The sequence below is a fragment of the Myodes glareolus genome, chromosome 15 (genome assembly GCF_982192425.1).
Source record: "Myodes glareolus chromosome 15, mMyoGla1.1, whole genome shotgun sequence".
NCBI classification, from domain to species: Eukaryota; Metazoa; Chordata; class Mammalia; order Rodentia; family Cricetidae; genus Myodes; species Myodes glareolus.
In genome coordinates, this window is record NC_142040.1 from 19141216 (window position 1) to 19164661 (window position 23446).

At 44.5% G+C, this 23446-nt stretch overlaps 1 protein-coding gene and 1 long non-coding RNA gene across 6 annotated transcripts in view; one reads left to right on the top strand and one right to left on the bottom strand.

The window, feature by feature from the left end:
• The first annotated feature begins 4085 nt into the window (after positions 1-4085).
• Positions 4086-14360, top strand: LOC125414098 (uncharacterized). Of its 5 annotated transcripts, none has more exons than XR_014997125.2 (5): positions 4086-4522; positions 5359-5432; positions 5873-6693; positions 9642-11989; positions 13048-14360. It is a non-coding gene; the product is annotated as an uncharacterized LOC125414098 (long non-coding RNA). The 5 variants fall into 5 exon arrangements; XR_014997126.2 differs by lacking the exon at positions 5359-5432 and having other exon boundaries at positions 4090-4522; positions 9642-11279; positions 11852-11989; XR_014997123.2 differs by lacking the exon at positions 5359-5432 and having other exon boundaries at positions 4092-4522; positions 9642-11275; positions 11852-11989.
• Ckmt2 (creatine kinase, mitochondrial 2) overlaps positions 10936-23446 on the bottom strand; it is a 28478-nt gene continuing 15967 nt past the window's right edge. The window contains exons 3-10 of the mRNA XM_048455896.3: positions 21950-22148; positions 20280-20375; positions 19619-19840; positions 18419-18504; positions 17379-17502; positions 16453-16587; positions 14359-14484; positions 10936-11196 (exon numbers count right to left, since the gene is read on the bottom strand). Coding sequence (XP_048311853.1) covers positions 11077-11196; positions 14359-14484; positions 16453-16587; positions 17379-17502; positions 18419-18504; positions 19619-19840; positions 20280-20375; positions 21950-22148 — 1108 coding nt within the window. The 3' untranslated portion in view covers positions 10936-11076. The remainder of the gene's footprint in view (positions 11197-14358; positions 14485-16452; positions 16588-17378; positions 17503-18418; positions 18505-19618; positions 19841-20279; positions 20376-21949; positions 22149-23446) is intronic.

Here is a 23446-nt window from a genome sequence, read left to right on the forward strand (position 1 = left end):
TTGATCATGATGGATGATCTTTTTGATGTATTCTTGGATTCGGTTTGCAAGTATTTTATCGAGAATTTTTGGTTCTATGTTCATAAGGAAAATAGGTCTGTAATCTTTTTTTTTTTGGTTTGGTCTTTATGTGATTTCAATATCAGAGTAATTGTGGCCTCTTAAAAGAATTAGGTTATATTTCTTCTGTTTTTATTTTACAGAACAATTTGAGGAGTGTCTTAGTTAGGGTTTCTATTGTTGTGTAGAGATACTATGTCCACAGCAACTGTTATGAAGGAAACATTTACTTGGGGCTGGCTCCCAGTTTCAGAGGTTTAGGTCACTATTGTCATGGCAGGAAGCATGGAGGAATGCAAGCAGACATGGTGCTGGAGAAGGAGCTGAGAGTTCTATATCCAGATCAGTAGGCACCAGGAAGTGAACTGGCTTGAGCTTCTGAGGCCTCAAAGCCCACCCCAAAGAAGCACACTTTCTCCAACAAGGCCACACCTACTCCAACAAGGCCACACCTCTTAACTGTGCCAGTTCCTATGGACCAAGTATTCAAACACATGATTCTATGGGGGGCATTTCTATTCAAACCACCACAAGGAGTATTGGCATTAATTGTCTTTTGAAAGTTAGGTAGAATTCTGCATGGAATCAATTCGACCCTGGACTTTTATTTTTGACTGGAAGACTTTTTAATGATTGCTTCTATTTTACTAGGGATTATAAGTTTGCTTAAATTGCTTGTCTGATCTTGATTTAAATTTGATAGGTGGTATATATTAAGAAATTTGTCTGTTTATTTTAGATTGTCCAGTTTGGTAGAGTGCAGGTTTTTAAAGTATGTCCTTATGATTCTCTGGATTTCCTCAGTGTCTGTTGTTTTCTTCTCTTTTCCTCCGTGTCCTCCTTTTCTTTTCTGATTTCATTAGTTTGGATCTGCTCTCATCTCGTAGTTAATGTGGCTCAGGGTTTGTCAACTGTCTTGATATTCTTGGAGAACCAGCTCTTCACTTCATCCTTGTGTGATTTGTTTTTCTTTATTGACTTTAGCCCTGAGTCTGATTGTTTCTTGCTGTCTACTCCTTTTGGGTGCTGTTTCCTCTTTTTCATCTAGAATTTTCAGGTGTGCTTTTGAGTTCCTAATATGAGATCTCTCCATTTTTTTAAAAAAAATAATTTATTTATTTTTATGTAGGCACTTAGTGGTATTAACTTACTTCTTAGAACTGTCTTCTTTGTGTGCCGTAGGTTGGGGTGTATTGTATTTTCATTTTTGTCCAATTCTTAAAAGGTTTGAATTTTTTCCGAATTTTTTTCCTGAATTTTTTCATTCAGTAGTAAGCTGTTCAGTTTCCATGAATTTGCAAACGTTCTATTGTTTCTTTTGGTGTGGATATCCAGCTTTACTCCATGATGGTCAGATGGGTGCAGGGTGTTGTTTCAGTGTTCTTGTGTTTCTTGGGGCTTGGTTTCTGCCCATGCATGTGGTCAGTTTTGGAGAAAGTCTTTTGAAGTTCTGTGTTTGGGTGAAATATCTTCTAAGTCCATTTGGTTTATAACATCAGTTAACTCCAGCATTTCTCCATTTAGTTGTTTGTCTGGATCACCCCTCTGTTGGCAAAAGTGAGTACTGAAGTCAGCCGCTATTGCTGTGTGAGGGTCAATGTGCGACGTAAGCTGTAGCAGTGTTTCTTTTGTGAGCTTAGGCGTCCTTGTGTTTGGTGCATAGATGTTAAGAATTATAACATCTTCTCGGTGGATTTCTTCTTTTGACAAATATGTAGTGTCCATTTCTATCTCTCCTGATTAGTTTTGATTTGTAGTCCATTTTGTTAGATATTAAAGGCTACATGGGTTTGTTTCTTGGTTTTGTTTGCTTGGGATATTTTTTCTCATCCTTTTACCCTAAGGAGATGTCTACCATTGATGTTAAGGTATTTTTGTTTGTGTGTTTGTTTTGTTTTGTTGGATGCAGCAGAAGTATGACTCTTGTTCTTCAACCCTATCTGTTAGTATTTGTCTTTTTATTGGGGAACTGGCTCCACTGATGTTGATGTTGCCAGTTCTTGTTATTTTGTTGTTGTGGTATGGGGTTCCTCCCTTGATTTGCTGGTCTGTGATTATTCCTTGTTTCCTTGGGTGTGGTTAACTTTTCCACATGGAAATTTCCTTCTGGCACCTTTTATACATAGATACTGCTTAAATTTCACTCTATCGCAGAATGCTTTTCTTTATCTATCTACGTAATTGATAGTTTTTCTGGGAATAGTAGTCTGGGTTAGCATTTGTGGTCTCTTAGAGTTTATATAATATACATTCAGGCCCTTCTGGATTTCAGAGTCTCTGTTGAGAAGCTGGGTGTTATTCTAACAAGTCTGCCTTTATATGCTACTTGATGTTTTTCCCTTGCAGCTTTCAAAGTTCTTTCTTTGTTTTGTACGTTTAGGCTTTAGATTATTTTGGCTGAGAGGAATTTCTTTCTTGTTCAGTCTATTTGGTGCTATGTAAGCTTCTTGTACCGTTATAGGCATGTCCTTCTTTAGGTTAGGGACATTTTCTTCTATGACTTTGTAGAAAATATTTTCTGTGTCTATGACCTTGATTTCTTCTCCTTCCTTTATTCCTGATTCATAGATTTGGTCTTTTTATACATAGTGTCACCAATTTCCTGGATGTTTTGCTCCTGGATATTTTTATATTTAACATTTTCTTTGACCAATGTATCCATTTCTGTGTGTTTTCAATGGCTGTGATTCTGTCTTCCATCTCTTGTACTCTGTTGGTGAGGCTCACTTCTGAGGTTTTGTTTGACTTTCTACATTTTTTGTTTCCAGTTTTTGCTCAGTTTGGGAAATAGTGATTCTATTATTAATTCCATGTCTTAGACTATTTTCATCATTTTATCCCACTCTTTCTTTGAATTTTCAAAGACTTCATTAGGGGGTTTATTCATATCCTCTTTAAGATCCTTGAACACATTCATAGCAGTTATTTTGAAGTCCTTGTGCTTCAGCCAGATTGCATTTCTTAGGGCCTGCTTTAGTATAGTTGCTGGGTTCTGGTGGAGTTGTATTGTCTTGGGTGTTAATGATTGTGTTTTTGCACTGGTGTCTAGACATCTGGGTTTGGGCTGGTTGTGATTCTAGGCATGGATACTGGTGTTGGGGTGAGTGTTCCATTTTTTGGTGTCTGTTGCTGTTTGCAGATCTTAGGAAAGCTCAGTGGTTGGTGTGGGTTGGCTGGTAGGCATGTTTCTCAGTCCCTACCTCATGTGGTCACTTGGGGACCAGGGTGGAGAGTGTTTCTAAGTATTGGGAACTGACACAAAGAAATGGGAGTGGACTAGGAGTGAGAGGTAAGAGGATCCACAGGAAGAAGGAAAGCTGGGTCCGTGTGAGGTTTAGTGGAGTCCACAAGACATGAAGACAGAAAGAGGACAGACTTCTGCAAGTGGTCTGTCTGCTAGAGGGCTGGGGCTGAGGCTGGGGTTTGCAATGAAGGATAGGAAGGGAAGTGGAAATCACCTACCTGATTCCCGGCTGGTCTGGGCAACTGGTTCCCAGGTAGACAGAGAACGCCTCCTAGGTACAGAGTGCCTCTGGTTGTTGGCAGCTGATGGGGTGAAGGAAGAAGACTGGGTACCTAGAGGTTCTACTGTGTCTTTCTAGGTAAGTTCCTTTCCCATAGACAAGAAATTTTAAGGTTTAGAAAGCTTTCTCCTAATCGAATGCTCTCTGACGTTTAAATTGAGAGTTAAGACTAGGAATCACACACAGACAGACAGACAGACAGACAGACAGACAGACACACACACACACACACACACACACACACACAGAGAGAGAGAGAGAGAGAGAGAGAGAGAGAGAGAGAGAGAGAGAGAGGTCATTTTTGGAGTTTGGGGGTTGTATAGTTTCTGCTGAAATTAATCTGCCATTATGAGCAAAAGTAGCTACAGGCAATAGGTCAATATGAACATATGACTGAGTACTGAAAGACCCTAATTTCTAGGGTTCAGGAAGGATCCCCCAGACTCAATAAGCCATGCCAATGGATGCAAACAGCAAGAGGATTCTTTATTGTCAAAGGTGCCAACTGGCGACTCAGTACTCCAGTGAGACTGAGCCCCCCTTGTATTTTTCCAGCCAGTATTTATAGGATCTCAGGGTTACATAATGGGGAAGCATAGCAACAACAACATCATTGGTCAACTCAAATTAAATTAACAAATGGGGTGGATCAACATCAGGACAAAAACAAGTCTACAAAAACAAGTCTAAATTAAGCTAGTTTCAGCCAGTTTCTGCCCCCTTGGTTTTCGATACACAAAGGACTCAGTGTTTTTCTCAAGACTGCTTCTGCTACCCACAGATATCCTGTTTTCATCCTCTAGGCAGGTGCAGCCGGTCTTAAGACTGCTTCTGCCGCCCACAGATATCCTGTTTTGCCCTGGCCTGTTTGATCAAAACATCTTAAGATGGAGACTAAGGTTGGGGTCTTTCAGTACCACTAAAACTTTTTTGTAAAGGTAAGTGGGTAGTCCAACTGGGTCCATAGCTATCATTGGTGCTATTTATATGTAGTGTAATTGTGTGTGTGTGTTAGGTTCTGATTTCAATTTTGCTATTCGCTTTCAATTTGTCTTATGTGGTCTTGCCTCTTCTTTCATGATATTTGCAATTGAAGGAGAGCTCTGTAGCCCTCCGCTATGTCTAGTTTCTGGTTATTTTGATTGGCGGCACTAATTGTAATTTCATTTCTTAAGAAACTTCATTTCCAAAAATCTTCAGTGTGTTAGACCAACACATGTGTGACGCAAGAATCTCAGATCAACACTCATGCATGTTCTTCCTTCAGTGAAGTTTTCTGTTGCTATGATGTCACATCTCTGTGTGGTTCAAACATCCTTTTGTGATATTGTTAATTTTACTTTAACATCTTTGCCACTCTGAACACTTCATCCCTGCCTATAGAAAGGAGATTCCACCAGCTGTCCTCTGTGATGCAAATCTTCCTCTTCTGGGAACATTCTTCCCAGTTAACCTGACTCCCTGCCTCCAGCTCCAACAGAACATACCTGATACCATGTCCCTTTACCACAAAGTGTTCCTGTGCCTCACTAAAGGCATTAAGAGCACTGGCTTCTCTTGCAGAGGACCCAGGTTCAGTTCACTCATATGACAGCTCAGGACCATCTGTTGCTACTGCAGATCTAGGGAGTCTAGCACCCTTGTTTGATCTCTTTGGGTACTCAGAATGCATTTGATACACAGACAAATATGTAGGCAAACACTCAGATACATAAGACAAAGAAATTATATATTAGTTTGATTTAATATTGAAATGTAATGGATTTTTTCCCAGCAGTTAAGAATGTCATTCCATTGCCTTTGACTGGCCTGCTGAAGGATTGCGATAATACTTCTCTGCATTTTCCTGTGTGTATAATATGCATTTTTCTGCTTTTAGGATAGTCTACTTATTGAAATATCATTACTTTTATTGTGATGTCTTTTTCTTACGTCTTCTCTATTTAATATTCCTCGAATTTCTCAGATGTGTAGAGTATACTTTTTATGAAATTTGGAGAATTTCCGCCATGTTTTTTCTTAATCAAACATAGGACTAACTATAGACATATCCACATCTCTCTTCAACAAATTGGTCACTTTTCCTGCTCTTTACCAAAGCTAATGATTTATAATTTTATGGTATAAACTGCTGAGATGATAAATTGCAAAAGATCTAGATTCTGCTATCTGGCTGTGAACATTTCCATTTTTTACTCTGAGATTAAATTTCCTGGTTGAGTTTGCGTAGCTTTGTTGGTGGGGTTGTTTGGGTTTTCCCTGCTCACAAGTACGATTCTTCCTCCTAGGTTATTCTTTTGCTGGAGCATCATTGAAAGCCCAGAAGAGTTTCCAAAATCTTCCCAGTCTAAATGGGTCTGAACCCAACATCTCTCAGTACTGAACTGCCTCGTACACGTTCGCTGTTCTCCATGTCCCAGGGTTTGCTCTCTGCTGGTGCTCCATGCTCTCTGCTGGTGCTCCATGCCCTCTGCTGGTGCTCCATGCCCTCTGCTGGTGCTCCAGATTCTTCCATGCACAAGAAGAACTAGAGTTAGCCCAGGGCCTAAGAGGAATTCTAAGTAGAAGTTTAAGCTCCTCTCTTGGCGGCACTGTCTCCTCTGATATTTAAACCCCTTTTGCTCAGACCTGTTCTCCTTACCCAGGGAGTCAAATCAGTAATCAATTGCTAAAAATTGTAAGCTCCCAGGGCAAACTACACACACACACACACACACACACACACACACACACACACACACACACACGCCTAACCATAGAATGTTCATCACAAAGCTTGGGCGTCAGAAAGCAGTGGAAGGAAATTCTTCAAGAGTTAAAGAGAAGAAGGGAAACAGAGAATGTGATGTTTATTGAGCCAAGTAATTAGGTTTGTGCTTTCCGAGCTGTGGCTTCCATCTCTTTAATATATTCCAAATCAAGAGTGGATTACATTTAGAATTCGTATTGAAGGGAGGCAGCGGGCATTGAACACAGAGTCTTGTGTGCATACTAAGTATATTCTTCTGCACTGAGCTATAGCCAGAGCCTCGGAGGAGTTTTCAAAACTAGAAGAGAATGAAACAGAGCATTGTCTAGGAAATCATCAGTGTGCGTCTTAAATATTCAGGTAAGTACTATTGACAAAACCTTTATTTACAAACCATGTATGTGTGTAAAATGTCTTTTCCTGTAGGTACTAATTTATTAAAAGAAGAAATTGTAGTCATTGCTCTACTGTGTTTTCACCATAAAAATTTTGTAAGGCGGGAATCCTCTCTGCATCACAAAGAAAGCCAAGATGGTGTTTAAAGAAATTGGTTTTGAGCATATGTCAAAAGTCTTGCCTGGCATATACAAGTGACCAACAGTCAATCAGCGCCCTGTGCCAGCCAATGCAGTTATAGCAACTGATGTGCTGTGGCCTTCTTTGGTTTTGTCTTGCTTTTTAGTAGGTAAGAATATAGACCCTTTGGAAGCACTGAGAGGAGGCGGCTCAAGTTTCTTCTCTCCAGGTGGTCTTCCTCATACTGACCTGAAGAAACTCTCAGTCTCACTCTCAAAGAGCTCCCTCTTGCCTGTTGGATGGCTCTCTCAAATTAAATCCTTCTGGTTGCCTTCTAAACATTCACAGGTTTTGTGGTAGTCAGCCTGCATCCAAAGGGTGTTTCCAAGGGGTGAGCTGCAGCAGCTCCAGAGAATGAGAGCTACTTCCCTTTCCCTCAGAACAGCCCTAGGTGATTTCAGGTGAAAGCCAGCTCTAGCTGCTTCCTGGTCAGAGACAAGGGACAGCACAATTAAAAAACAAACAAACAAACAAACAAACAAAAAAACTGCCCCAGTGACTTTAATCCTTTAATCCTAGCCCTACGGAGTTAGAGGCAGTCGGACAGTTCAAGGCCAGCCTGCACAAAACAGCAGTGCCCCCACCAAAGCCCTAGGATTCAGAAGTGCACTCCACCTCAGGCTGATCACCCTGCTCATCCTGCTCACCCTGCTCACCTTGCTCACCCTGCTCACCCTGCTCACCCTGCTCACACTGCTCACCCTGCTCACCCTGCTCACCTTGCTCACCCTGCTCACCCTGATCACCCTGATCACACTGCTCACCCTGCTCACCCTGATCACCCTGATCACACTGCTCACCCTGATCACCCTGATCACACTGCTCACCCTGCTCACACTGCTCACCCTGCTCACACTGCTCACACTGTTCACCCTGCTCACCCTACTCACCCTGATCACCCTGATCACCCTGATCACCCTGCTCACCCTGCTCACCCTGATCACCCTGATCACCCTGCTCACACTGCTCACCCTGCTCACCCTGCTCACATTGCTCACCCTGCTCACCCTACTCACCCTGATCACCCTGATCACCCTGCTCACCCTGCTCACCCTGCTCATTCTGCTCACCCTGCTCACACTGCTCACCCTGCTCACACTGCTCACACTGTTCACCCTGATCACATTGCTCACCCTGATCACACTGCTCACCCTGCTCATCCTGATCACACGGCAGGCAGTTAGGAGCTGAATTATCAGGTACAAATCCTTCTACCTCATCTTTCCCATACAATGTCTTTTGTTTCCACTGTAACAGACTTTGCCAATGTGCTTGTTTCTTGTGTCAAAAAGCATAACTCATCAAAATGTTTGTAAACAGGATCCTACCCCTCAAAAGAGGACTGGATACGTTTGTATGCAGTGTAAGTATGAGTATGTGGTCTATAAATTGTCCAAAGAGTTGTCAGAAAAATATGTTAGGTAATAGGATAAGCTGCAAGGAACAGTGAGATGACAGACAAAAGTGCAGAAACACGTGGTAAACCTAGCTTTCGTGCCATCTTCCTAATGGAAGTTCTGTTCAGAGAAGTAAAGCCACACCAGCCCACCTTCAAGCGGCCATACACCTGAGCGTGTGGATGTGGCTGACTTAAAGAATAAGGGCTAATGGTCTGCAAAGAAATCAACTTTGATGGGAATGTCAGGGTAGCTCGATGGCTAAGAGAGAAAAGAATTATAAACAAAACAGAAGGACGAAAGAGGAGAGTGTGTTATCTGGAATTCTGCACGGTAGGTGTTCTGCGTGCTCTTGCTGGGCTGTTCCGTGAGCCATGCAGATTAAAGGCTTGCTTTATTTCTCTATTCACAAGCACATGTTTCAGGCCAGTGTTTGTTTTCCCAGGCTTTTTTTTTTTTTTTTTAAGAAAGCAAAGAAACGTCGGTATATGTATCTTATCTCTTTGGATCCCTCATGTTTATGTGTCTTTAACTATATAATTTTCCCTCTCTTACCATTTAGCTCATAAAACCTTTCAGAAGAGGGACCATCATTGTTGCCATAATGATGATGAGGGAGTATTCAGAGATATAGTAATAATAATAATAATAAAATAGTGATTTCTTCACCTTTATATTTATTCAGCAAATACTCAAACGATGCTTGCTATGAGTTGAATACTTCGGAGTAAACTTTTGAAATACTAGATTTTTATCTCTCTAAAGACCCTATCAAATAGCTACAGCTATTCTTATTCCATACAGAGAAACCAGAAGAAACTGGAGATTAAATTATTTACTGCTGTGAGTACAGAAATCTAGACTTGTACCCCAACCATATGACTGTATGGCCAGTGTGCTTACAAGACCCCTATTCTCTACTCATTTCTGTGCACCAGAGAATAATAGCCACTGCCTGGGATCCCTCTTTTTGCTTCAACTGTTAGTTTAAACCTGCCATATCTTATTCAGAGTACTCAGCATGATGTCTCAAATTTTGTCAGTGTGGTTTGCCCTTTGGGATTTCTACCACATTGTAATTCATCACTCCAAAGTCAGAAGAGTGTCTGCCTGTCCCAGCACCATTCTCCTTTTGCCTTTTCCTCAGGGAACATAAGGGAAGACAGGAGATTATATTATAGCACCAGCCTTTAATTGACTCCAATGTCCACTTAGAATAAAATGCCACTTGATCTTGTTCCCATGGTTCAAGTTATTTGTCTCTTTGTGTGGAGCGGCATCTCATGACTTGTTACATGATTGACAGTTCTCACCTCCTCCTTCATCTTCCTTCAGGTTGCAGGCATTGCAGCAAGGAAGGAAAAGAATAACAGTACTGAAGATAAGAATGCAGAAGATGGGGGACTCTAGGGTTTGACTGGTTGTCAATTATAGTCAACTTGGTAACAAAAGCATTATGGACTAACTTGACTACATGTTCTTTGATTTTCAAATCATCCTAAAATACTAAAAACATCTTCAAAATTTCAGATATCAAATTTTGGTGCGGGAGAATTATCTGTATCCTGTCAATCTGTTTATTTTGAATAAATGCTGATTGACCAGGCAGGAAGTATAGGTGGGTCAACAGACAGGAAGTAGAGACAGGGTGATGAGAACAGGAGGATGCTAGGAAGGAGGAAACCCATTCCTCCCATTGCTACCCAGATCACTGAGAAACAAGATGTAACCTGCCCAGCTGAGAAAGGTACCGAGCCATGTGGCTAACATAGATAAGAATAAAGGATTAATATGAGCTACAAGAGCTAATAAAAAGACTTAGCTAATGGGCCAATCATTATAACTTAATGGAAGTCTCTGTATGAATTTCTTTGGGGCTTGTCAGCTGTGGGGTACTGGGTGGGACAGAAACCCCAACAAGCTGGCCTTCATGTTACAAAATTTCAAATTGCTTAGAAGATTTATTGTGTAAAAAGACAATGACCAGGCCACACCTGACAGTAGTATTCTTACCCACTATTCCTAAAGCAACCAGTCAGGTCTGGGAATCCAATCTGTGCCTCTGGAGCAATCAGTTCAGAATGACCAGAATGTGGTCTGTGATTGACAGGTTCCTTGCTCAAACTCAGTACTAACAGGCAAAGCTAAGTACTCTTCCCAGACCTATGCTCTAGATGCACTCCTTGTTAGCCTGCCTCCCTGTCTGCAGCTGCAACCAGAACACACCTTTCTTACCCACAAAGCTTTCCCATGCCTCTGCTTGCTTGAGTTCAAACCAGATAGGATGGACAGAGCTGACTATTGCTATAATTCGGAATTGATGCCTGGTCTGCTTGCCCTCCTTAAATAGCCATTTATTAAATTCCTCCATGTTTAAAGGAAAATGTTTCCTCTTGCCCCAATTTCTGAAAAATTAATTGCTGTATCCGATCCTTGTTTCCAGTGGAGTCTGTAGGCATTTGTGCAGGGCTGCCTGTGTTAACGTCTGGAGAGCTGGACAGGTATCTAGATATATCTATGTGGCCTTAAAACATCTGTCCTAGTATTTAAAAATACCATCCCTTCTTGCTGCTTGTAGTCTGGCCCATTGACCTTCTTAGTGTTATTAAAAACTGGAGACGCAACCCAATGATATTAGGGAGAGTTTTATTGTAAAATAGCAGTACCTACAATTTTACATGTTTTCAAGTCTACAAAAACTCTCAGAGCAGAGACTTCTTCCTGTCTGTCATACCAGCAGACAGATTATTCATAAACTGGGAGGGAAAATTCACTTCCTGCTAAACTGGGGCAGAGGAGGGGGCACTTTAATGTCTTGGCCTCTCTCCAGCTTCTTCTCACAATCCACCAGGTAGTTGACGCCGTCGATGACGATCTGAACAAGTTCCACCTTGACCGTGAGAAAGAGGCGCGGCCATGAGGAGGAGGTGTGGTGGAGAAAGGAGAAGGAGAAATGATTAATTTGAGCAGTAGGTGCCTGCAGACTCCCCAGAATGTGAACTTGCCTCTTAGCAGGACTTTATCACATGAAATCAGGGCACTTGTGGGAGGGGTGTCATTCTGAGGCTGGGGCCAGATGTGGAGAGGTGTCATCCTGAGGCTGGGATCAGATGTGGAGAGGTGTCACCCTGAGGCTGGGGTCAGATGTGGAGAGGTGTCACCCTGAGGCTGGGGCCAGATGTGGAGAGGTGTCATCCTGAGGCTGGGATCAGATGTGGAGGGTGTCACCCTGAGGCTGGGGCCAGATGTGGAGGGTGTTATCCTGAGGTTGGGGCCAGATGTGGAGATGGAGATGGGGCTTAAGATTTTCTCTCAAACCTTCCTTCGGGCGGGGCTGCTGGGAGAATTTTATACTTGAAAATTATTAGTTTTAATTCCTTTCTTTTAAAAAAATTGTGTCTCTGTGTGTGTGTGAGAGAGAGAGAGAGAGAGAAAGAGAGAGAGAGAGAGAGAGAGAACAGGCATACGCATGTCAGCAGAAGACAACTGGGCAGTCGATTCTCCCATTTTACCATGTGTTCCCCATGTACCTTTTTATTTTAAAGATTTGTTATTGCTTTACTTAATGTGCACACATGTGTGCCAGCGTAAGAATGTGTGCACTGCATCCCTGCGGGTGCCCATGGAGGCCAAAGGACCTTAGATTCCCTGGAACTCGGCTTACAGAAAGTGTGAGCCACCAGGTAGGTACTGGGGACTGAACTTGGGTCTTCTGCAGGTACAGCAATTATTCTTAACCACTAAACTGTCTCTCCAGGACACATGTACTTCTTTTCTCATCAGCCTCTTGTGTATAAGACTATACGATGACATCTGTGTAGATATGAATTCTGGACAGCTGCTCAACCCTCCGAGCACTGAATATGCTCCTGATACAGATATCTTTAATTGCACTGTGGGTGTCTTTCTGAAAAATTGTTGTAACTTTATAAACCATGCTTTCTCTGTGATAGGAAAATGGTATATTTAAAACAAATTTTATAAATTTTAACAAACTATGCTTTAAATGTGGAGGGTGTCATCCTGAGCTGGGGTCAGATGTGGAGGGTGTCACCCTGAGGCTGGGGTCAGATGTGGAGGGGTGTCATCCTGGGGCTGATTAAAAAAATGTTAAAACTTCAGTGTTCAAATATTTGTTGAAGGCTGTTTACCTAGGATTTTTTTTTTCTGGGATCATCTCTAAACAAGGCACAGTGCTGCTCGGAAGGCCAAAGTAAGACAGCAAATAAGGGAGGACTCAGGAAGTATAATGTAGTCTATACCCTCAGAGGGAAGAGCAGTCCAGGAAGGACCACTGAGTGCAGGAGATGGAACAGGCCTTATGTGGATGGGATTCTGTTCCCTTCCAAATGTTTTCCATTCAGAAGGAAATGGGGCCCTTGAGAGAAGGTTAGGTCAGAGAGCCAGCTATGTGCAGCTAAGCCCAGAGTCTCCTAATCTAATCTTGTCCTGTGTCAGACAGGATGCAGCAGGTGGGCTTCTAGTTCACTCCTGGTGGGGCTCCGCCTTAATACAAACTCCCAGGATGGAAACTGGCCATATATAACTTATCTGATTCCTTCCTAGGAATAATCCTGACTAGAGTTGTGATTCAAGTTATCCCCAGCTGATTAAAATACCAATCAGAAAACTTTAAAGATGCAATGGAAAGTCTTTACCATGCAATCACCAAAAATCATGTGTTTGGATATGAAAATATTTTTGTTTTGTTTTCGAATGTTTGTTTTTGTTTGTTTCACAGCACTGGGATCAGATCCAGGGCCTTGCACCTGCCAGGCAAGAGCCTCACTGTGAAGGTACCGACCCCCATCAGTGCTGGAGAGGCAGCTCAGCCGTCATGAGCACTTGCAGAGGCCCTGAGTTTGGTTCCCAGCAGCCACCATGCTCACAAGCATCTGTAACTCCAGTTTGGGGGCACTGATGCCCTCTTCTCAATCTCTGGGTCACTAAGAATGCACTTAGTGCATATATATACATTCAGGAAAAACACACTTATACATAAGATAAACAATTTTAAAAAACTGACACAAAGAAAATAATTTTTTTAAAAGGCATTTTCTACCCCCACTCACGTTATTTAATAATATTTATTGGTGAGATAAAATATTCACGAATTGTAAAAGATATTATAATAAAAAATATATAGCTATCTTTAAAAGTTTCTTAACAATTATTAAAAAGAGTAAAAAGTTCAGATAATATTCAAAATGACAAGGACTGCTGGATTAAGTACACATTTTTGAAAATACTTTTAGACATTTTGCTAGCTTTTGTGACGATCCTCTAGAAGGTTGTAATAAGCATTAAGTTATGTTTGGTAGTTACTACGGAAATTGAGAGAATGACCTTCTACGGTCGCCCTTCACATCCAGCTTCTCACAGCGGCTGCATCCTGGGGGAGAGGCTCGTCCTCGAACTTGCTATTAATATTTCCTTAGCAGTCGGTGCGTTCCTAGGTGAGCGCTCCAGACCCATCTCACCCTAGCGTCTGCCCATCAGTGACCCCTGTCGTTTTCAGCTTTGTCTTAGAGGCTCATGTTTACACATACTTACCACAAATCCCTTTGACTAGCTGAACTTCACAACTAACACATTAGAAACTCTTAAGTGTCTACGACGCCAAAATGAAGAGGCTAGCATGTGGTCTCGAGCAAACACAATGCAGAATCGAGAGGGCGTTCCACATTCTCCCACTCTCAGAGGGACGGCACACCCCTGAGTCTATGGGGATAAAACCCTGCTCCTTTAGCATAGGGGGCTCCTGTGGCTGATGATGGTTGAAAAGCTCTCTGAGTGGGGGCGGGAGGGGGCGCTGGTCCATAACAACGGCTCCACTACGGCTCCTTGACTTCCTACAAGTGCTCAGAATGAGCTGTGTATCCTTCTTGCGTTATTTTCCATGCCAGAGAAACACTGAGGAAGGAAAGGCTAACTCGGGACCCAGTGGGGAAACAGAAAGTGTGTGGCTGAGGTCTGGTCGTCAAGGCTCTCCCACGCCCTCTTTCTGTTAGGCCATCCTCGTTAGTCCATGCTAGGGTGAGAGGGACGTTACCTCCGATCTACCGATCCGATCTATGTTGGAAATGTCGTATATATCCGCCACCGCCGCAGTGTCCACACCGCCGGTGCCACGCTTCTGGAGCCTCAGGTTCTCCAAGATCTTAGAAAAGCGTGGGTCCTAGAAGGGACATTGTAGCAGTTGTGAGCAAAGACGTAATAAGGGGCAGGAGCGCTTAAATATTTACAACATACTTGGACACACTGGCTGGAACGCTTAAACCTTCCAATAATCTAATGAAGTGGGTATTATTTTCAGCCCATCAGAGCCCGTTTTCTGGTGCTGGAAAGAAACGTAGCTGACCAGGTACCCTACAAATAACAGAAGCCCTTTGGGCTCCCAGCTCAGGGGGAGTCCAAGAGTGGGGAGCTGGCCCTTGTGGCATCTGCTGAGGGCATCCTTGCCACACCATCATATTACAGGGCACCACACGGTGGGAGAGAGCTGGTGTGCTAGCTTAGATCTTGCCTCCTGGACTGTCGCTAATCTCGTCATGGAGGTCAGAGCTACGGCCTCAGCAATCCCCATTACCTGCTGAGGTTACACATGCTATTGACATGAATTTGGGGACTAAGTCTCTAACATATAAGCTCCTCAGGAACAATTGAAACTATGCTAAGCCTTACACTTCAAATGAGCAAACGTCTCCAGAGAAATTATCTTGCCCAAAGTCAGAAAGCTAGAAATCAGCAGAGCTGCCACTCAATTTGGGGCATTTGGCTCCATGTTTATCTTCATATAAATATACACATGTATATTTGCCTGTGGGTGCCAACTTTTGTATGTTTGCCACTCACCTGCACACCTGTTTCACTGTTATAATTAAAATCATGACGTTAAATCACTTTTCTCAGCACTGGAATTTTTAATGACAAAAACTCACATACCTTTGTCTTGGTAGGCAGCACATTTTTCTAAGCTTGCTTACGCTTCCTCGACGTACTCTGCGTGCTGTGGCAGAAATGCCTAGCTCCCAGTCTGGGTCCTTTACCCGCTGCCCAGCAATGGAGCTGAAGACGCGGCTGCCTGAGCTCTTGCCAACAGAATGAGCAGAAGTGTGTGTGCCACCTCCTTCCTGACACCTCAGACCTCACTGTGGACATGCCTACATGTGTTCTCCCTACACCTTAAACCTCGTCATGGACATGCCTACATGTGTTCTCCCTATACCTTAAACCTCGTCATGGACATGCCTACATGTGTTCTCCCTACACCTTAAACCTCGTCATGGACATGATTACATGCTCTCTCCTTACATGTTAAACCTTGTCATGAACCTGCCTACATGTGTTCTCCTTACACCTTAAACCTCGTCATGGACATGCCTACATGCTCTCTCTTTTTCTCACATTCTAGAACACAGAGACCGTGGCTATGCAAATGAGGAAAATGCTCTGAGCGATCCTCCAAACAAGGGCCCCTACCAGCAGCCTCAGTCACGTGAAAACTTGCAAGAAATAAAAATTCCTGGACCTGGATGGTGCTTGCTGCCAACCCCGAGGGCCTGACTTCGACCACTGGAACCTGGAAGTTCTCCTCTGGCCTCCGCTGTGTACCCACATACTCCCCCACACCGCACAAAACACAAATACACAAATACAAAATGAAAAAAAGAAAGAAAGAAGAAAGAAAGAAAGAAAGAAAGAAAGAAAGAAAGAAAGAAAGAAAGAAAGAAAGAAAGAAAGAAAGAAAGAAAGAAAGAAAGAAAGAAAGAAAGAAGAGAAATTGCACAAGCAAGGCCTAACAATTTGGGCTCCCCACACCCTCCCTCTAGGTGCTTCTCATGCAGGCTCAGTTGTTAGGCCAAGAAGGGGACCCTAGGAAGCAGAGCAGACAGCCCACACCTACCCTTGTTCGTTACACGATGAAGACTCAAACACACCATTCTTGAGGCACCATCCCCTTTCCCAGGTCCTGCACCTTTTATCCTAACTAATGCAAGTGACCTTAAGCCAGACTTGGGCCTCTCATCACTCTTCCATTGCAGGTGGCAAAGGTCAGGATTAAGGCGTGAACTCTACCACCTTCTGCAAAGATGTCACATCTGAGCTGAGTCTTGAGACCCAGCTTCTGGTCACAGGCCCTTACCTTGCTGAGCTTCGGGATCTTAACGTGGACACCAGCTCGCAACCCAGTCCCGAGGTTCGAGGGGCAAGTCAGAATGTAGCCTAGCCGCTCATTCCACATGAACTCCCAGCCTCGCTCTTGGATTAACCGTTCCACCTACAAACGCAACAGCCAGGAACAGATGGCAGCCTTCTGGAATATCTATTCCCTCAGGTCATCCCAAACGCCGGGAGAGTGGCCGGCAGAGCGCAAGAGAGCAACTGTAGTGGCTCAGTGTGCTTGGCCGAGAGCTCTTTTATAGAGTGTTAAAGTGATCCTAGTAAGTCGGGTGGCCAAGAAAAGCATTTAACACGGTCCCTAGAATAAATACCAGTTGATACTCGTTCCCATGCAAAGACTGCGGGAGAACATGGGAATTCTCAACAGAGCAGCTGTGAGAATCTGTTCTGTTTTGTCCCATCCAGTCCCACGTCCTCGCCCATCCACTCCCACCCCATTCTACCTCTGTCCTTCCACCCACCCATCTGTCCCCATCTTATACCACCCCCTCACCATGTTTAGAATGAATGAGAAAATAACGCAAAGAGAAAAGTCCCCACCGTTTGGAAGCACTGCTCTGGAAGATTTGATTCTTAGAGGAAAAAAAGGAGTTCCTCTTTGGAAGGCACCAAAATATCTTTTTTTTTTTAAAATGCAAAATAACAGCTAAAGATATGGCTCCCGTCTTAAGAACACTGGCGGTTCTTCCAGAAGAACCCATATTGGATCCCAACACCCACGTGGCAGCTCACAACCATCTGCTTCTGTAGTCCCAGGGGATTTGTGGCCCTCTTCTGGCCACCACAGGCACTGCAGACAAAACACTCTTACATGCAAAATAAAATAATAATAATTTAAAACACATAAAATAATAATAATTTAAAACCCATGATGTGATGGACTCTTACTTCCTTTAGTCCACGACAGAACCGTTCAAATACTCGTTTCATATTGCCTCCCTTTTCCATTGAGATTACCCTGGTGTGGTCTTCCTCGTTTATCCAGATGAGAAATGTCTTGTCATAATTATGCCTAACGAAGACAGAAATGCGGTGCTGTTAATTGCGCTTACTGCAACACTTGAAAATTCTCATTACCTCTGCAGCTTGATTGCTGTATTTCATCTTCCTCATTCCCTAGATGGCCCTTATCTCTTAACTGTGCCTGAACAAGAACCACAAAATAATGACATCTCTCAGAATGGAGACGGAGACTAAACCCAGCCATTAGCGATGCTGTGCAGAGTCCCCCCCCACAAGAACACAACCTTTCCTCTTGTTCCTCAAACAAGGTGACAACAGCTCACCTCTTTAGCTCTGATGCTAGGACTGTTTTGTCTTTTAAGAGATTCAACCAAAAACTTGTGGTTCTTAAAAAATGGGAGACAAGGATGGAGGAACTTTGCCTACACCCCAAGAATTCACATGCGTTTGATATAGAAACTCTGGCTGTTCACCCTTTTGTGAACATTCTTCCTCAGCTCCTTCTGGGTACAGTTGGGATAACGAAGTCAGGGTAGGCTGAGGACTTCTATAAAGGATGTGCGTACATCGGATAGCCACTCCTCCTTTTAGGAATGGTGTGTCGTATCAATATTATCAATTATCAATATGATAATCAGAATTTTTGTTATTAATTTTTCATTTTGTGTTTGTTTGTCTTAAGTTCACAGATTCTCTAATATGAAGTATTTTGAAGTCTTCCCCATGCATAATTTATGCAAACCAGCTCACATTCCTGTCAGTCTTTTAAAAAACATCACACACACACACACACACACACACACACACACACACACACGCACACACACGTTTTCAAGTAGACTTGGCTTCCCCATTTAGCTCAAGCCGGACATGCTGTCAACTGCAGTTCACAGCAACCACGGGTTAGAAGAAGCAGGGAGCTGAGATCTCCACACACAGAGTAACTGTGAAAACTACATCCATACCAGATTCCCCTGGCATCAGGCCAGTCACGGGCCATCCCAGCGCATGTTAGTAAGGGGGACACTGGCTTATCAAACAGAAAGTGGTCCTGTGGGCCAAAGGGGACAGAGCAGAGAGAAGAATCTGTAAGACTAGGCATGGGCCCGGCTATCAAGGCTCAACGTAGCAGATAAAGAGGCCTCTTGGGCAGCGTCACTCAGATTCACTGGAGCTGGAACAGCTCGAGAGATTTTAAAAATAAAAACACCAATTCCCAGAGCTCACACGGAGGCAGGATCCCAAGCAGATGTGAGAGTTCCTTCTAGGTTCTCCAAATGGGATATCTTGGAGACTGGGGACAGGAAGGGCTGGAGAAGGTTGGAGAAGTATCTCCTGAACCATTGTCCAGAAGGAAGCTCACCCACAAACCGGAAGGTAGGGCAGCTGCTTAAGGAAGATGATGTAACGGCAGGCGGAACGCGTCAGGAGACAGTGGTGTATCAACTACACACCTGTTCTGTGTGGTTTGGAAATGGGGTGTTTTGTGCCATTTCCAACTTCTGAAATGACATAATCTTGTTTCTCCTTTTTGTGGAGTTTAGTTAAACGTTACTTTTGAAAGTGCATTCTGTTTTAATTTGTGAGGACATAAAGGAACCCAAGCTCAACCCTCGGGAGGCTGATTCAAGAGCATTGCTGTGAATGTGAGGTCAACATAGGCTACATACCGAGACCTTCTCTTACAAAACCAAAAAGGGCCTTGTATATTGTCTACTCTAGAGCCAGAGAGATCCCAGAGGTACTGGGCGGCGTCAGGGTTGAGTGGCTGCAGGCAGCCCCTACTGTCTCCGTTCCCAGGGAAAGCACCTTCGTTTCCACTCTTGATCTTTTCTGCTTCCAGAGTTTTCTTAGGGTTTGGTAAGCAGGAACAGGATTTCCACACCCGAATGTTCTCACTGGCTCGTAGGTGGAAGGAGGCAGATGCCCCACTCACCGCCCCCCTACCCCCGTGCCCAGTCCAGCACTCATCCTGGAGTCTCTTCAGACTTCAGCCCTGCCTTGACAGGATTTAAAGCTTCAGCTCCTTCCTTACACCGACGCTGTGGAAGTCCGGGGCCAGTTTCAGCCCCGCGGTCCCCGTTCTTACCTGGCTAGAGGCCAAGGCAGAGCTGTGGGTCCAGCCTCCCTCCCAGCAGCCCCCGGGTGAGTTATCACCTACTCACATCGATAAGCCGTTGCTGATCCTGCTCGGTCATCTCAGACAACTTGTAGTAGCGACCAGCCAGGTCTCCCTTGAGGCCCTCCAGGGCAGTGATGGCCACATTCTCCACCTCCCTTCTCTCCGCCCGGGAGCAGGCAGGAGGCAGGCTCAGCCCACGGATGCTGCGACCAGTGCGCACCCGGGAGGACAACACATAGCGCTCGTCAAACTGCCCGTGAGTGATCTGCCGGGTGGAGCAGAGTGGAGGGTCACCGTGGCAGCCACGGAGCACAGTCGTCTGACCTGAAGCTTGCCTGGAAACCTTCACTGCATTGCAGAGGAGGTTACATGACTGCATTACGTGACTAACTGCTGGGTGTCTACAGCTCTGGGGCAGCCACCTTAGCAAAGTAAGGCGGGGTCTGGAAAAGACGGTTTTGGTTGGAGCAAAATACTGAAGGAAAGTTTAAAGCTCCGGTCAGTTGATTGTCCCCTAGAAGCCCCTTTAAAGGATCTCTAAACCTCCCCCAGACCTTAGGGATATAGGGAACGTAGGCTACATAGACCTTTCAGGACATCTCACCAGGGTAGAGGCTCTCAGGGTCCCTCCTCTGCCTGTGGATTTAGGAAGTACAGCATCATGGTGGGGGGGGGGGGGGTTGGGGATGGAGGCTGGAACCTACCTTGGATGCATCCAGGTCCGTAGGGTGCTTCATCACCCTCGGGTCATAGCCATTGTGCCTCAGCTTGATGACAGGGTCAAAAAGGTCAGCGAACACCTGTAGGCAAGAATATCCTTCTGTAACTGGTTCACCTAGTAGCAAAGATTTTGCTTTCACTTGTCCCCTTTCTCCTCAAGGATCTCCTCTGAAAGTCTCCGTGCTACCACGGCAGGGGGACATGCGTGTAGCCAAGAATGAAAAGAGCAAGCGTGCACGAGAGAGGAGCATTCAGAGTCACCTCGCTCCTGACAGGATACGGGCTGCTGGACTCTGCCCTCCACACCCCTGCAAGGACTCTGCCAAGCTCACTGCTATCACACTGGATGAGGAAATCTGGTGGCCAAGAACCCAAGGGCATTCTGTTTTGTGAGCTAAAAGAAACCACCAGTTTGGGGGTGGAAGGCTAAGCAAGTTTTGTGCTAAAAAGAGAAGGTCAGGTTCTGAGATTTTTGTTTTGTTTTGTTTTGTTTTTCAAAACAGGGTTTCTCTGTAGCATTAGAGGCTGTCCTGGAACTAGCTCTTATAGACCAGACTGGCCTCAAACTCACAGAGGTCCACCTGCCTCTGCTTCTCAAGTGCTGGGATTAAAGGCATGCACCACCACCACCAGGCTAGGTTCTGAGATTCTAAGCAATGCACTAAGTCTGTGGGGAAGCCAACTGTACCATAGGACAAAACAAGAGCCCGTTACCCTGTGAGACTGTCCAACCCCAAAGCGAAACAACCAAATGAGCCAAATAGACAGGGGTAGCCTTTAGCTAAAGTAAGGTCAAGAGAAGTTACATCTAATAACAGAGTTCTCTGCAGACTTGGGAGTTATGGGAAGTGGGAAGAAGAGTTTTAAGACCAAAGAGACAGCTTTAGTGTGTCTCTGTTACAAGCTAATGAGTCACTATTTTGTTTATTTAGGATGGCCCCTTCTAGTCCATCGATGGCAAGTTTCCTGAGAAACTGTCTGTAGTTCTATGAGAGGAGAGAGAAAAGACAGAGAACGAGGGAGTCGGGCTGCAGGCTTTTGTCACAGTGAAGAGGCTGCCCTGCGAGGCACAGGCATGTGTGGTCCTGAGCTCTTCTATGAGCAGACACTGTATCTCCATGCCAAGCATGAGGCTGGATCCAAAAACCTCCATGAGCCCAGTCCATGTAGCCCTCCATGCTACAGTAGTAGGAAGATAAGTCTCAAACTACAGACACACAGTCCAGCCCTACCCACAAACCCAGATACAAGCACTTGGATGTCTTTCTGATGCATACATGGCATTCAATTTTATTTATTTATTTTTTGTACCAACACAGCTTTCAACAGGCTCAGAGGGCTCTGTCATACAACCTCTCTTTGAGGAGGGGCACTGGCACAGTAACAAAAAAAAGCCTTATCCCTAGCTAGGTATACATCTCAGAATTCCAGAAAGGATTCCCAAGAATCCTCTGTGAGAGTTCCCTTTATTGAAGTCTTCCTGGAAATGCACAACGCTGACTCCAAAGAAAGATAGAGCCCCCGACAAGGCACCTCAACCACGTTCAGCCCCACGACAGAGCACCTCAACCACTCCCAGGGTAGCCCCACGGCAGTGCACCTCAACCACACCCAGGGTAGCCCCACCCCTGGAACCAGCCACCTTTGGTGTTACCTCATACGACTCCTCGTCACCAGCCACCATGCCCACAGTCTTTATGAAGGGGTGGCCGGGGTTGTCCACTCCGGTTTGGATGCACTGGTCCAGGGTGTAGCCGTTGGGGGTCATCTTGTTTCGGAGTTTGGCATAGATGGTGGGAGTGAGGCACTCAGCCATGCAGTTGTTATGTTTCCTCAGGTCAGGGTAGTCTGCGCTGTGGGAGGAGACAGGCTGTGGACAGGAGCCCCCAGGTAAGGGCTATCAAAGATTCAGTTGCCCTGAGACCCTCAACCTGGCTCTCTTGGCCCAGTGGACACAGGGGAAATTGGATAGAGATGCCTACCAGGCCTGACTTGAGTAAGCCAGGCTTAAGATAAACACCAGAGCCAGTGGCTGCCAGAGAGAGGACATGGCCCCACCTTCCAGGAAACCCATGATGCTATAGAAACAACAGAGGGAAAGAGGAGAGAAAATCAGAAAATGAGTTGAAATCATTTACAGATTTCTCTTCCACTCAGAAGTGTTGGTAAGATTTGACGAATTTGGTCTCATGGGTCTGTGGTGGAGAGAGAGACAGAGATGGAACTATCTAGAATGTTGTTTACTTCTCTGTCCTTTGTCTACCGGACAAGCTTTATGACAACAGAGCCCTGTCCTGTCTCCAGAACAGTGATCAGCCATGGGCACATGTTTTTGGTAAATATTTGTTGGGATATTATAACACACAGAAGGATGCTGCGTTGTAACACACATTGGATGCTGTTTTACCCTGGCTACTTGTTGTCTGAAGAATGTGAGGGGCACCAAGGACTTAAACATAGGTGCTCTCCCCTCAGTGATTCCTGGGGTTCATAGTTGCTCTGCTTCCCTCAGAAATGCTCAGGCTACCAGAGAGCAAATGTCTCCTGGAAAACCTTAGTTGTTTTTTCTTCTACTCTTACCTATGCGGGAATCCCAGGACATAATCACATGGCTCAAACTACTCAGGGCACAGCTGTGTTGGACCCTGTGAGGTTATGGGGCAGCAGAATATGACCTCATCTTCTGTGTGACATGCCTCCACCTCCCCTCTGCGATGTCCTTTAATGCTCACACTTAAGGTCAATACCATGATCATGTTTCCTAGAATATGGTGGAGCAGTGAGTGAGGCAGGGGTCTGCTACCAAGGGGCTTGGGTTTGCATTTGGCTGCACTAAACACATAACTTTGGATGAAGTCACTCCATTACTAGGATACTAAAATGAATCTCTCCCTATGTAAAAAGCCCTAACATACATGTTAGGAGATGATCTCATGATGTAAGTGCTCATTCTGTAATGTGAACTATCACTGTTGTTACTGTTTAACCGGATGGAAACCTTTGGGCAAGAATGAGGATTTATTCCTTGTATTTGTCACAGGTCACTAGGCTTAACAAGCTTCAAAAAGAATTAAGTTTGACTTGGCCATTTAGAAAGACAAAAAGAAGGATTTTCTGGGACTGGAGAGATAGCTCAGTGGTATAGAGCACT